Source organism: Chiloscyllium plagiosum, unplaced genomic scaffold, assembly GCF_037043375.1.
Source record: "Chiloscyllium plagiosum isolate Xiang-an unplaced genomic scaffold, Cpla_swu_hap1 HiC_scaffold_8, whole genome shotgun sequence".
Lineage (NCBI taxonomy): Eukaryota > Metazoa > Chordata > Chondrichthyes > Orectolobiformes > Hemiscylliidae > Chiloscyllium > Chiloscyllium plagiosum.
In genome coordinates this window covers 14093121-14108622 of record NW_028270146.1, presented here as the reverse complement: position 1 = coordinate 14108622, position 15502 = coordinate 14093121, and the positions used below count along the sequence as shown (strand labels likewise).

The 15502-nt window shown below is 43.0% G+C and overlaps 2 protein-coding genes and 1 long non-coding RNA gene across 8 annotated transcripts in view; 2 read left to right on the top strand and 1 right to left on the bottom strand.

Moving 5' to 3' along the window:
- The window catches only part of efcab11 (EF-hand calcium binding domain 11), a 100059-nt gene extending 88759 nt beyond the window's left edge, over positions 1-11300 (bottom strand). The window contains exon 1 of one of the 2 annotated variants that reach the window (XM_087989598.1): positions 10955-11300. In XM_087989598.1, coding sequence (XP_087845724.1) covers positions 10955-11032 — 78 coding nt within the window. In that variant the 5' untranslated portion in view covers positions 11033-11300. Of the gene's footprint in view, positions 1-3223; positions 3377-10954 lie in introns of those variants that run through there. The other variant, XM_043696964.2, reaches the window with a different exon arrangement.
- LOC148149345 (uncharacterized) lies at positions 6565-9868 on the top strand. Its single transcript, XR_015757829.1, has 2 exons — positions 6565-7239; positions 7351-9868. It is a non-coding gene; the product is annotated as an uncharacterized LOC148149345 (long non-coding RNA).
- Positions 11301-12235: 935 nt separating the features above from the next.
- The window catches only part of tdp1 (tyrosyl-DNA phosphodiesterase 1), a 133868-nt gene continuing 130601 nt past the window's right edge, over positions 12236-15502 (top strand). For all 5 annotated transcript variants that reach the window (XR_015757828.1, XR_015757826.1, XR_015757827.1 and 2 more), the window contains exon 1: positions 12236-12398. The gene's annotated coding sequence lies outside the window, so the exon portion shown is untranslated. The remainder of the gene's footprint in view (positions 12399-15502) is intronic.

The following is a 15502-nucleotide window of genomic DNA, read 5'->3' as shown; positions in this document are numbered from 1 at the left end:
CTGATCTTCACTGGAGCACTGCATCAAGTCTGAGATGGGGATGTTGATCAGGGAACAAGGTGGTGCGTTGAAGTGGCAGGTAACCAGCCTCTCAGGGTCTTTTATGAGGACAGACCATAGGTGTTCTGTGAACCCAATGTACAGGAGAGCACATTATGAGCAGTGAATGCAGTGGACTAGATTGAGTGAAGTGCAGGTAAAGTGCTACTTCACCTGGAAGGTGTGTTTGGGCCCTTGGATACAAATTTTAAAATCTGTTTACCTTCCCCTTAAATGTGTTTGGTGCCCTGGACCCATTGCATTCTAAGCAAGTGAATTCTACAAATTCACAACCCTTTAAGAGAAGTAATTCCTCCTCATTTTTTTTTTAAATCTGCCACTTCTTAACCTCAAATTATGACCTCTCTTTCTGGATTAACCCACAGGGAAACCATTCATCTTGTTAATCCCCTTTAGCATTAAAAAGATGTCAATTAGATCTCCTCTCATCCTTCTCAACATTAGTGAGTATAGAGTCTGGATTAGTGGTGCTGGAAGAGCACAGCAGTTCAGGCAGCATCCAAGGAGCTTCGAAATCGACGTTTCGGGCAAAAGCCCTTCATCTCCTGATGAAGGGCTTTTGCCCGAAACATCGATTTCGAAGCTCCTTGGATGCTGCCTGAACTGCTGTGCTCTTCCAGCACCACTAATCCAGAATCTGGTTTCCCACATCTGCAGTCATTGTTTTTACCTCCTATTAGTGAGTATAGGCCTAAACTGCTCAATCTTTCCTCATTAAAACACACCTGACTGCAAAACCAGTCAAAGCTCAAACACTCAACCTACAACAGACAAAGAAAACTCAGACTACCACAGGAACAGACCATAAGTCTTGAAAAGCAATACAAACAGGGAGTCAGATCAGCCAACTAATCAGCACTGTCCTCTCATGCAGCTTTTGTCCTTGAATTTGTATTCTTGTGAATTCTTCACGGAATTCACTCGCCCAGAGTGCAATGGGCCCGGGGCACTGAACACTTAAGGGGAAGGTAAACAGATTTTTAAATTTGTATCCAAGGGCCCAAACACACCTTCCAGGTGAAGTAGCACTCTACCTACACTTCACTCAATCTAGTCCACTGCACAAGTATAAAAGTTATAGTCTCCTATTTATATCCTCACAAATCTTGAGAACAATATCCAAGATTTCCTAAGTTAGAATCCTGATATTGGTAAACATTAAAAAAGTTGTGTGTGTTGAGTTTGAAAACTCCAGTAACAAACTTATTGGTGTTTGTATCAATGAGTTGGATGAGAATGCACAAGGCATGATTAGTAAGTTTGCAGATTACACTAAAATGGGTGGGTATCATGGACAGTGAGGAAGGTTATCAGAAGTTGCAGCAGGACCTCGATCAGCTGGGGAACTGGGCTGAGAAATGGCAATGGAGTTATAAGTGTGAGGTCTTGGATTTTAGAAAGTCAAATCAGGGTAGGAGTTTCATGGTGAATGGTAGGGCCTTAAGGAATTTAGTGGAACAGAGGGATTTTGGAGTTCAAGTGTACGGTCCTGTGGAAGTAAAGTTACAGGTTGATGGGGCAGTGAAGAAGGCTTTTGGCATGTAGGCCAGGTCAGGCAAGGGAACATTGTTTTCCCCTCTGGAGGGCATATGGGAACCAGATGTTTTCACTTTTAAAAAATAAAAAGTCAATTGATAGTAGTTTGATGGCACCATAGCCAGTCTAAAATTCCAGAGTGAATCACGTTTTAACCAAATCAGAATTGAACCAATACCTGCAATGTTAGTTGGGGCCTCTATATTGCTGCACAGTGAGGTTAACACTTTGTCACCATTTACAGTTTATCACTAGTTACTGGATAGTTTGCCTGCTTTCAGCATCCCCCTTCTATTCTGACACCAAGTCAGGGTGGTGGTGGAGGGCTGGAGGCCTGTGACCAGTGGAGTCCCACAAGGATCGGTGTTGCGTCCAATACTTTTCCTCATTTATATAAATGATTTGGATGTGAGCGTAAGGGTATAGTTAGTAAGTTTGCAGATGACACCAAAATTGAAGGTGTACTGGACAGCAAAGGAGGTTACCTCAGATTACAACAGGATCTGGACCAGATGGCCAATGGGCTGAGGAGTAGCAGATGGAGTTTAATTTAAATAAATGAGAGGTGCTGCATTTTGGGAAAGCAAATCTTAACAGGACTTATACACTTAATGGTAAGGTCTTGGGGAGTGTTGTTGAACAAAGAGACCTTGAAGTGCAGGTTGAAAGTAGTTCCTTGAAAGTAGAGTCGCAGGTAGATAGGATAGTGAAGAAGGCATTTGCTATGCTTTCCTTTATTGGTCAGAGCATTGAGTACAGGAGCTGGGAGGTCATGTTGCAGCTGTAAAGGACATTGGTTAGGCCACTGTTAGAATATTGTGTGCACTTCTGGTCTCCTTCCTATTGGAAGCATGTTGTGAAAAGTGATAGGGTTCAGAAAAGATTTACAAGGATGTTGCCAGGGTTGGAGGATTTGAGCTACAGGGAGAGATTGAATAGGCTGGGGCTGTTTTCCCTGGAGCGTCAGAAGCATAGAACAATACAGCGCAGAACAGGCCGTTTGGCTCTCGATGTTGCACTGACCTGTGCACTGACCTAAGCCCACCACCCTACACAATTCCATCATCATCCATGTGCTTATCCAAAGACTGTTTAAATGTCCCTAATGTGGCTGAGTTAACTACATTGGCAGGTAAGGCATTCCATGCCCTTATCGCTCTCTGAATAAAGAACCTGCCTCTGACATCTGTCTTAAATTTATCACCCCTCAGTTTGTAGCTATGTCCCCTAGTAGAAGCTGATATCATCATTCCTATCTAATTCTCTGACCATCTTGTATGTCTCGATCAAATACCCTCTTAGCCTTCTTCTCTCCAATGATAACAGACCCAAGTCTCTCAGCCTTTCCTCATAAGACCTGTGCTTTTCCACTTCTGAAACTGTCCACCCCAGTACCTCCTCATCATATTCAGATACAGATGTATCTTTGAGGAATTGGTCAGGTCGGGATATTGATTGTGGTGGAGCAGCTTGTGAATCAGGAGAGCCGTGTTCAAGTCTCACCTGCTCTAGAGGAGAGAGCCTGGACAGGTTTTTAAAAGTACTGTATTTACTACCCACAGAGACAAGAGTTGCACCCCGGGCTCAGAGCCAACTATAAATGCAACGTCAGAAAGGAAATGCATACAAAAGCCACCGGGTGGAGCCTATGCACACTCTGCTGCAGTTTCACTTTCAAATTCTCTGTAAAATAAATGGCATGGCGGTGTCCAGGAGACATTGGTCTGCGGTGGCTTCGGTTCTCCGTTGGGGTTGGACGGCTCTGAGTGGGGGCTGCCCGTCCTTCACCTCCCAGAGGCCGTTTACCCTCGGCGTCCCGGCTTTAATCCGGATGCACGCGATCCCCAAGCCGAGAGCGGTGGACCGATGGACGGAGAAGAGGGCGATGTTTGGCGTGTTCGATAACGTGGGGATCCTGGGCGGCTTCACCGTGCACCCCCGCGCCCTGATCCGCGGCCCCGCCTGGCTCCGAGGCTTCAGGGGCAACGAGCTGCAGCGCTGCCTGAGAAAGAGACGCTTCGTGGGCGAGCGAATGTTCGAGGCAGACCTTCACAACCTCAACAAGAGAATCCGCTACCTCTACAAACGTTTCAATCGATACGGGAAAATGCGCTAGACCGTCCCCAGAGGCCAGCACAGTCCCGGGGAATAAACAAGAAGAAAACTCGTGAAAGCTTTTCTCAATTTGGACTTTAAAGAGCTCCTTTAGCTGCAGAGTTCTCAAACCTGGACACATTTCCCTAAATAAATGCAAGTTGCTATACAGTTCAACTTGAATGTCTTTTCCTTCCATTTTAGAACATGCCCATGTTGGACTGTGGTGGACAAGGTCAGAAGTCACAGGACACCAGGTTATAGTCTAACATAAGAGGTATGGTTAGCAAATTTGCAGATGACACCAAGACTTGGAGGTGTAGTGGACAGCGAAGAAAGTTACCTTGGAGTACAACAGGATCTTGTTCAGATGGGTCAATAGGAGAAAGTGAGGGCTTGCAGATGCTGGAGATCAGAGCTGAAAAAGTGTTGCTGGAAAAGCACAGCAGGTCAGGCAGCATCCAAGGAGCAGGAAATCGACGTTTCGGGCATGAGCCCTTCTTCAGGAACCCTTCTTCCTGAAGAAGGGCTCATGCCCAAAACGTCGATTCTCCTGTTCCTTGGATGCTGCCTGACCTGCTGTGCTTTTCCAGCGACACATTTTCAGCTCAGATGGGTCAATAGGCCAATGCGTGGCAGATGGAGTTTAATTTGGATAAATGTGAGGCGCTGTATCTTAGAAAGGCAAATCAGAGCAGGACTTATACACTTAATGGTTAAGGTCCTGGGGAGCGTTGCTGAACAAAGAGACCTTGGAGTGTAAGTTCATGGTTTCTTGAAAGTGGAGTCACCGGTAGATAGAATAGTGAAGGTAGCGTTTGGTATGCTTTCTTTTATTGATCAGTATATTGAGTATAGGCGTTGGGAGGAAATGTTGTAGCTGCCCAGGACATTGGTTAGGCCACTTTTGGAATACTGCATGCAATTCTGGTCTCAATGCTTTGGAATGATGTAGTGAAACTAGAAAGGGTTCAGAAAAGACTTACAAGGACATTGTCAGAGGTTTGATCTATAGGGGGAGGCTGAACAGGCTGGAGCTATTTTCCATGGACATCGGAAATGAGTGTTTATAAAACCATGAGAGGGGTATCGATAGGGTAAGTAAACATGATCTTTTCTGTGGGTTGGGGGAGTCCAGAACTAGAGGGCGTAGGTTTAAGGTGAGAGGTGAAAGATTTACAAGGGACCCAAGGGAAAACCTTTTCACACAGAAGGTGGTGTTTGTATGGAATGTGCTGCCAGAGGAAGTGGTGGAGGCTGGTATAATTGCAACATTTAAAAGGCATCTGGATGAGTATATGAATAGGAAGGGGTTAGAGGGATCTGGGCCAAATACTGACAAATGGGACTAGATTAGGTTAGGATATCTGGTCGGCTTGGACCAAAGGGTCTATTTCTGTGCTGTACATCTGACTCTACAGCAGGTTTATTTGAAATCACAAGCTTTCGGAGCTTTGTCAGGTGAAGTGGAGGGAAGCACACTGGCACAGTATTTATAAGCAGAGGGATCAAAAGATCATACAAATGTCGTGAGTGGAGTGTTAACAGGCTTAATAACAAGCCTCTGCAAGTAAAGGGATGACCTATAATGTGATTAATTGAGACAGAGAGATAATTAGAAAAAAAATTAAAAGATAGTGCTGGAGACAAACTAAATGTCTGGAATTACATGACAGGTATAAGGGTCCTGTGCCAAGGACCTAACCAAAGTGACAAGTAACCCAAAACCCTACAAACGAAGGTAGAGAGAGAGATCATAAGTTATCAAGATGATGGTGCCAATACAGACAAGAAAGAAAATATTTACAGATACAGAACAGTATGGTGGGGTTACATGTAGTATGACATTAACCCCAAGATAATGGTTGAGGCCATCTTCATGGGTATGGAACTTTACTATCTGTTTCTGTTCAGAGATTCTGCATTATTGTGTATCTCAAAGGCTATCTTGGAGGATGGTTACCCAAAGATCAGAAGCTGAATGTCTTTGACCACTGAAGGTGTTCCCTGATTGGGAGGGAACATTCCTTTCTGGCAATTGTATGGTGTCCATTCATCCGCTGCTGTAGCATCTGCATGGTCTCACCAATGTACCGTGCCTCAGGGCATCCTTGCCTGCAACGTATGAGGCAAACAACATTGGCCAAGTCACAAGAGGATCTGGTATGTGGTGAGTGGTGTTCCCACATGTAATAGTAGCATCTGTGTTGATGATCTGGCATGTCTTGTAGAGGTTGCCGTGGCAGGGTTGTGTTGTGTTGTGGTCGATGTTGTCCCGAAGGCTGTGTAGTTTGCTGCCAATGATGGTCTGTTTCAGGTCAGGCAGTTGTTTGAGCCAGAAATGATGGTGTATAGATGACCTTAGCGAGATGTTCCAACATGTCATCAATATGACCATCTCGTTAAAATCATCCTGACACCACTACTTCTCGCCTTCATACAACTGCCTTACCTTAAGCAGACGATCATTTGCAGCAAACTACCCAGCCTTCAGGGCAACATCGACCACAACACCATACAACTGTGCCATGGAAACCTCTAAGACATGCCAGATCATTGACTTGGATACTACTATCACATGTGGGAACACCACCCACCACGTACGTGGCAGATACTCATGTGATTCAGCCAATCTCATTGTCTACCTCATATGCTGCAGGCAAGGATGTCTCAAGGCATGGTAAATTGGTGAGACCATGTAGATGTTATGGTAACGGATAAATGGACACAATGCAACAATTGCCAGAAAGGAGTGTTCCCTCCCAGTTGGGGAACACTTCAGCGGTCAAAGACATTCAAGCCTCCGATCTTTGGGTAAGCATCCTCCAAGGCAGCCTTAGAGATACACAACAATGCAGAATCACCAAACAGAAACTGAAAGCCAAGTTCCATACCCATGAAGATGGCCTGAACTGCGATTGTGAGTTGATGTCACGCTACAATACAAGTCACGCCATGATACTGTTCTGTATCTTCCTTACTTGTCTGTTTTGTCACAATCACCTCGATAACTGGTAATGTTCCTACATTAGTTTGTCGGGTTTTGGATTACTTGTTACTTTGGTTAGACCCTCAGCATGTGGCTCTTACATCTATCATAGAGCCATAATTCCAACCATTTGGTTTGTCTCCAGCACCATCTTATTTTTACCTTTTTGTAATTATCTCTCTTCCTCAATTAATCAGATTCAGGATAATCTCTTCACTCGCTATTCATCTTTTGACACTTTACTCACACAGTCTGACACTTTTGATCACCTGCAAAGACTTGTATTCAGCCTGTCAACGCTCCACTCACAGTATTTGTACTATCTGTTGATCTCTGTCTATAAATTCTGTGCCGTGTGTTTCCCTCCACCTCACCTGACGAAGCAGCAGCACTCCAAAAACTTGTGATTTCAAATAAACCTCTTGGACTCTAACCTGGTGTTGTGACTTCTGACCATTTTATAACCACTTAATCTTTTTCAGTTATTTAGTTTTTACAATGACACCAATGTTATTTCCAGCAGGAAAATAGGATGCAGCCATGTTCCATAGATTTTCAAGGTAACATCAACACTGTGGCTTGGGGTGGGGGTTTAACTTGACAGCAACTGTCTTTGCTGCAGGGGCTTTCCTTATGCCTGGTCAGTGTTTGACAACTCTTTGTTCTGACAGCTCGCCTCGGGAGAAGATCAGCAATGTGAATCTCAATGTCTCCTGGACGCATAATCAAACAGAGATCTTCCCGTGACGTGGAAAGACCGGAGGAGCTGGGGCTGGCCTCCTGTAAACAGAGGCTAGGAATTCTACAGCCAGTAACTGAGCTGACTACCCAGAGCCTGTCAATTATCTACAAGGCATCAGTCAGGAACTTGTCTGGATGAGTGCAGCTCCAACAACATTCGAGAAGCTTTACACCGTCCAAGACAAAGCAGCCTGTTTGATTGGCACTACACTCACAAACATTCGCTCCCTCAATCACTGACACTCAGTAGCAGCAGTGTGTACTATCTACAAAATGACAAGCCTGTAAAATTAGGACAAGGGCTGCAGATATACAGGAACATCACAACCTGCAAGTTCCCCTCCAAATCACTCAGCATCCTCACTTAGAAATATATTACCGTTCCTTCAATGTTGCTGGGTCAAAATCATTGAATTCTCTCCCTATAGGCATTGTGGGTTTATCCACAGCACGTGAACGGCAGGGTTTCAAGGAAGCAGCACAACATCATCTTCTCAAGGGCAACTAGGGATGAGCAACAAATGCTGGTCCAGCCAGTGACACCTATATCTCATGAATGAATTAAAAAAGGACAACAGGAGACAAAGAGAAGATTTGCTGCATTTCTCAAAAGCATGGAATCCTTAGATCAAGCAAGTAAACATAAAACGTGATTAGTGAAAGAAACAGCAGTGGCATGAGGAAAGCCTTCCATATACAATGGGTGGCTAGGAGTTGGAGTGGAGCACCTGGCAAGGGTGGATACAGATTCAAGAGGTCTGCTCAAAAGGGAACTGGATAAATGGCCCCAAGAGAACAGAAAATGCAGAGATGTGGAAATGAGTGGATTCCTTTTCGAAAGAGCTGGTGTTGGGCTGAATAGCCTGCGTCAATATGGCAATTTTTAATAGTTGGAGGTGCTAACATTTCAGTCTATCCAGTTTGCTTTTCTCAGAACCAAGTCTGAGAGTTTATGTCCTACTCTTAAACATTACACATGTAACCCCTGTAAAGTCTCCAATCCATCCCCGGGCATTGCTGTGTTGTCAAACATGCTGGATTTTGAATGTATGCTAAACCGAGGCCTCCATCTGTAAAATAAAGAACTCCACACCACTATTTCAAGGGACAGACATGGTTAATATTTATCATTTTACCAACTTAGAGTTAGAGTAATACACCACAGAAACAAACCAGTCTGTCCAACTCGTCCATGTTCACCAAGTTTCCCAAAGTAAACTAGTCCTCTGCATTTGGTCCATATCCCTCTAAACCCTTACTCTTCACACACTTAGTCAAGTGTCTTTTAAACATTATAACTGTACCTGCATCCACCACTTCTGACAGTTCATTCCACACACAACCACCCTCTGTGTGAAAAAGCTGCCCCTCAGGTCCCTTTCACCTCTCACCTTAAAAATATGCCACCTAGTTTTGAACTCCCCCTCCCCACCAACCAGGGAAAAGATCCTTGCTATTCACCTTATTTATGCCCCTCACAATTTTATAAACCTGTATAAGGTCACCCCTCAATCTCATACACTCCATTGAAAAAATGTTCCAGCCTATCCAACCTCCTTATAATTTAAACCCTCCAATCCTGGCAAATCACTCCTGAACCCTCTCCAATTTAATAATATCCTTCACACAGTAGGGCCAGAACTGTATACAGTACTCCAAAAGTATCCTCACCAATGTCCTGTACAATCTCAACATGATGCCCTAATTCCAATATGCAATGATCTGAATCTAGCTAAATTGTACCATTAATTGAGGCCAAGTTGAGGCTTAACTTGCGTATTTTGGGTCTTATTTTGGTTGCTACATGCTGTGATTATACAATGGCTTTAAGAGGTGTATTTTGTCTTGCTTATTCTAAAAAAAAAATGTTGAAACAGACGATGAGCGGTCTGTTCCAAGCCAATTAGGTTAACTGCTTGAGAGGCCTTGGGTGTTTTTCTTTAAGGGTGGAACAATAGAAGCAGCATGAAGGGGTGGGTTCAAACTCCCACAGAACCAGGACTTTAGTTTAACTTTCAGCAGCTGTTGGGGGTCTTGAAGCTAGATGTGGAAGTGATTATTTCTCTCTCTCAAAGAGAAAAGCCAGAGTACTGTCTGCTGTGAGAATTGCATGAGACTATCTATTTTACAGAATTTGCATTTGCAAGGGGCGTGTTTTACTGGTTACCATATCGAAACAGTTACTGTTTAGTAGGTAAATAATCTGTTATTCTGTAAAGTTTTCTAACAGAGTTAAACTATTCCAATTCTTCACTCTTTTTCTGTATTATAACTACAGTGTAAGAATGAAGTGTGTTTTGCTTCAAGCCTGTTAGTTTGACCAATCAAACTGCATCTGGAACACAACACCCTCTAAAATACGTTTGGGTCGATATTATCTTAATATATTCTGAGGGGGTTTGGTCTGGTCCGTAACAATGCAATAAAGTCTAAATAATTATTTCAGTATTTGATTGTCTGTGAGATTTCTTAATAAGTAGCCAAATTAAAGGTAACTTATGCTAAGTTTACCCATAACATAGTGCATGAAACACAGCAAGTTAATATGTAGGTACAGCAAGCAAGTAGGACCGCGAATCGAATGGTAAGGTATATTGGGAGGGGAACGGAGTACAACAATAGGGAGATATGCTTTAGTTACACAGGTACTGGTGAGACCGTATCTAGAGGACTGTGTACAGTATTGATCTCCTTATTCAAGGAAGGATGTAAATATGTTTGGAGGCAGTTCAGAGAATGTTGACCAGACTAATATCTGGAACGGGTACAATATTCTGAAGACAGGATGGATGTAGAGAAGCTATTCCCTCTATACAGTTGCTGCTTAAAAATAAAGGGTTGCCCAATTAAGACAGAAATAATTTTTTTCATAGGTTGAGTGTCTTTGGATCGCTCTCCTTTAAAAAGTGAAGGAAGCTGAGGCTTTGAGTACTTTAAGGCAGAAGTAGATAGAAACTCTGCCAGTAGTGGGTCTCAAATGCATCCTCCACTGACACTAGAAACAGAGTTCAGCATCTTCACTCACGTGACCGCAGTATGACAGAGTTAGATTCTTGATATGCACGGGAATGAGAGGACATTGGGTATAGGCTGGATCGCAAAATGATCAGACTAGTCATAATTGTATCGAATGGTGAAGCAGACTCAAGTACTCCTGCTCCTAATTGTACGGTCACATTTATCTCATTGCTGTTGTTGACATCTTACTGCCTGCAAATGGGTTGTGTTTTAATCAAACACAACAACTATGTTCAAATGGACAGTGAAATGTTTCTGAATGTCTCAGGGCATCAAAAGCAACAAATAAATACAAGCTGAAAAATCATTGACAATGAAGGCAAAATCACTCCATTTGATTTAAAGTTGAGGTTTTACGGTTAAAACACCTTAATAGTGAGGAAATAACTATATTTACCGAGAAATAGATTCACCAGTTCCCCCAGGGAGCCCTGCTGTTTTGGAGATAGGATGTGGGAGAGCCCTGACAGTAATAATGAAATGGTTTCTCTAACAACTGGGCTCAGTGCTACCTACCGTAACAAAGTGACATTTCTCCAAGTCAGTGACTATCCTCTCTTCATCAGCAGTACAAAGCTGTGCTCGATACATCATATGTCCAGAAAGCAACAAGTCAGATCACACAAACTTGTTACCGTCACTCTCTCTGTTACAGACTTGACCCTCCTCTTCACAGTTATAATACTTATCCTCTCAAATCTGTCCCCTCACTCCCATTGATACTCATTCATTCACAAACTCACTGTTACTTTCACCCACACTCTTACTGACTTTGACTGTTACCCAGTCACGACCCTCAGTGTTACTCTCCACAACCCTCGTTGTTACCCTCTCCACTGTTATTCTAATTGGCCCTTACCCACACCCTCACTGTTACTATTATTCCCCTGACCCCCACCGTTACTCACCCTCACTGTTACTATTATTCCCCTGACCCCCACCGTTACTCACCCTCACTGTTACTATTATTCCCCTGACCCCCACCGTTACTCACCCTCACTGTTACTATTATTCCCCTGACCCCCACCGTTACTCACCCTCACTGTTACTATTATTCCCCTGACCCCCACCGTTACTCTCCCTCACTGTTACTATTACTCCCCTAAACTTCACTGTTACTCTCCCTCACTGTTACTATTACTCCCCCTGATCCTCATTATCACCCTCCCTCACTGTTAGTATTACACCACCAATCCTCATAGTTATTCTCCCTCACTGTTGGTATTACTCCCCCGATCCTCACCGTTACTCTCCCTCACTGTCACTATTATTCCCCCTGATCCTCACTGTTACTCCCCCTACTAGTATTACTTCCCTGATTCTCACTGTTACTCTCCCTCACTGTTAGTATTACTTCCTCTGATCCTCACTGTTACTCTCCCTGCTAGTATTACTCAACTGATCCTCACTGTTACTCTCCCTCACTGTTGCTATTACTCCCCTGATCCTCACTGTTACTCTCCCTCACGGTTATTATTACACCCCCGATCCTCACTGTTACTCTCCCTCACTGAGTATTACTCCCCCTGATCCTCACTGTTACTCTCCCTCACTGAGTATTACTCCCCCTGATCCTGGCTGTTACTCTCCCCCACTGTTATTATTACTCCCCTGATTCTCACTGTTAATGTTTATCCCCAGCTCTGATCCTTCCGTTCTCAGGGAAGCTCTTGCTTTTGTAATTTCCGCGCGACCGCATCCTCCTTCCTCATTGGATGATGGTTAGATTGCACTTCCATTTATCACCTTCAGTGATTGGCCATTGGTTTAAAGGGATTGTCGTTGTCTGGAAGGGCTCTGGTGGTGAACAATTCCCACGCGAGTTTGTACTGACAGGTTAACCTTACTGTAATCACACAAACCTGTGTCTTTTTTACGACATCGTGCCAGTCTAAGACATTGCACAAGCAGAAATATTAACTTTCAGCCGCCTAAGGTCGTGCAATGTTAAAAGCTTAAGGTAAGGCCAAAACATTTATTGAGATTATCCACTGCCAACATAAACATCAAATAGAATGTAGAACATTAATTACTGCACAGGAACAGGCCCTTCGGCCCACCATGTCTGTGCCGACCATGGTGCTATTCTAAATTAATCCCACCTGCCTGTACATGGTCCCTATCCCTCTATTTCCTGCCTGTTCATGTCTCTATCTAAATGCCACTTAAACATTGCAATCCTATCTAGTTTGACTCTATCCCCTGGCAGTGTGTTCCAGGCACTGACCACCCTCTGTGTAAAAACTTTCCTCACTCATCTCTTTAAAATATTCTCCCTATCGCCTTAAACCTATATGCCCCCAGTATTTGATATTTCTACCCTGGGACTCAGACTATCCAGCCTATCCATGCCTCTCATAATTTTACATATTTCTATCACATTATCCCACAGCCTCTGACGCACTAACGAAAACAATCCAAGTCAATCCAAACAACATCCTGGAAAATTTCTTCTGCACCCTCTCCAAAGCCCCCACATCCTTCCTTCCGATAGTGCGGTGACCAGAACTATGCACAGTACTCCAAAGCTGGTCTGACCAAAGTCTTTAAGTACAACACTTGCCAGCTTTTATATTCAATGCTCCGACCAATGAAGGCAAGCAAGCTGTTTGCTTTCTTTACCATCTTGTCTACTTGTGTTACCAAGAAATGAGAAATATACTGACTATATTTGTCATTGATATAAACGATTTGGATATGAGTATAGGAAGAATAGTTAGTAAGTTTGCATATGACACCAAAACTGGTGGTGTATTGGACAACGAAGAAAGTAACCTCAGAATATAATGGGATCTTAAAAGATAGAGTTTAATTTAGATACATCTGAGGTGTTGTATTTTGGTAAGGCAAATCAGGGCAGGACACATACACTTAATGGTAGTCTTCTGGGGTTTTTCTGCTGAACAAAGAAACCTTTGGGTACAGGTTCATAGTTCCTTGCAAGTGGGGTCTCAGTTAGACAGGGTAGTTAAGAATGAATTTGGTACAATTACCTTTACTGGTCAGCGCATTGAATGCAGGAGTTGAGTTGTCATGTTGCAGTTGTACAGGACATTGGTTAGGCCACTTTTGGAATACTGGTTTTAATTCTGGTTCCCTTGCTATAAAAAAGATGTTATTAAACTTGACAGGGTGTAGAAAAGATTTACAAGAATATTGTCGGGTGGAAGGTTTGAGCTAATATGGAGAGGCTGAATAGGCTGAGGCTATTTTCCCTGGACCGTCAGAAGCTGAGGGGTGACCTTATAGAAGTTTAAAAATCTGAGGGACATGGATAAGGTAAATAGACAAGGTCTTTTGCCTGGGTAGGAAAGTCCAAAACAACAGGACATAGGATTGAGGTGAAAGGGGAAAGATTTAAAAGAGACCTAAGGGGCAACTTTTTCACATAGAGGGTGTTGCATGCATAGAATGAGTTGCTAGATGAAATGGTGGAGGCTGGTACAATTATAACATTTAAAAGGCACCTGAATGGGTATATGAATAGGAAGGGTTGAGAGGGATATGGCAAATGGGACTAGGTCAGATTGGGATATCTGGTCAATGTGACAAGTTGGACTGAAAGGTTTATTTCTGTGCTGTAAAACTCTATGACTTAGCTTCCGCCAACTTTTCAGGACGAGTATTACTCATAATCCTCTCAGAGAAAAAAATTGCCTTACCTCTGTTTTAAATGTGACCCCTGATTTTTAAACAGTGTCACCTAGTTCTACATTCTCCCTTAAGAAGAAACATCGTCTCCACATCCAATCTACTGCAACGCTTTAGGAACTGATATGTTTCAATCAAGTCACCTCCTGCTCTTCTAAACCTGAGTAGATTCAAGCCTAGTCTCTCCATCCTTTCCTCATAAGATAATCGTTTCACTCCAGTTATTTGGTAAACCTCTGAACTGCCCCTAACATATTTACATCCTTCCTGACCAATATTATACACATGACTCCAGATGCAGTCTTGGCATTGCCCTATTTAAGTGGGTCAGAAGTCACAAGACACCAGATTAAAATCCAGCAGGTTTATTTGAAATCACAAGCTTTCAGAGTGCTGCTCCTTTGTAGAGTGACTTCACCTGATGAAGGAGCAGCGTTCCGAAAGCTTATGATTTAAAATAAACCTGTTGGGATTATAACCTGGTGTTGGGTGACTTCTGACTTTCTTCACACCAGTCCAACACTGGCACCTCCAAATCATGACTGAATAACTAAAGCATAATCTCTCCACTTTTGTTCCCTTCTCAACAAATGATAACATTCTATCAGAACATAGAACAGTACAGCACAGTATAGGCCCTTTGGCCCACGATGTTGTGCCGAGCATTTATCTTAATCTGAGATTAGCTTTCCGAATTACTTGCTGTATCTGCATACTAATCTTCTGTATTTTATACACAAGGACACCTATATCCCTCTGCATTTCTGAGCTCTGTAATCTCTCACTATTTAGATTAAATGCTTTCTCTATAACTTCCTGCCAAATTGATAATTCTGTATTTTTTGAACATTACTCCATTCACCACATCTTTGCCCTCTCACTGAACCTATCAATAACTTTTTGTAATCCCTCATGTCCTCTTCACAACTTACATTATTATCTATCTTCTTATTATCAACAACCACATCGATGGCCCCTTCATCAAAATCATTCATATAAACTGTAAAAGTTGAAGCCCCATCATTGACCCCTGTCACACACCAATCATGACATGCTATCAGCTTGAAAAAAAAACTTCTTTCTGGTTCACATTAGCTAGCCTGTCTTTTATCCAAGCCAACATGTTACCACCTACACCATCGGAGTTTATTTTCCACAATAACCTATGATGTGGCACCTTATCGTATGCCTTCTGGAAATCCAAGTCCAACGCATCCACCAATTCCCTTTTATCAATAGCATATGTGATCTTTTCAGAGAACTCCAAAAGATAGGTCAAACATGATTTTGCTTTCACAAAATCATGTTGACTTTGTCCAATAACCCTGAATTTATGCAAGTGCCCTGTTATAACTTATTTAATAACAACTTCCAACATTTTCCCTGTGATAGATATTATGCAAACTGGCCTGT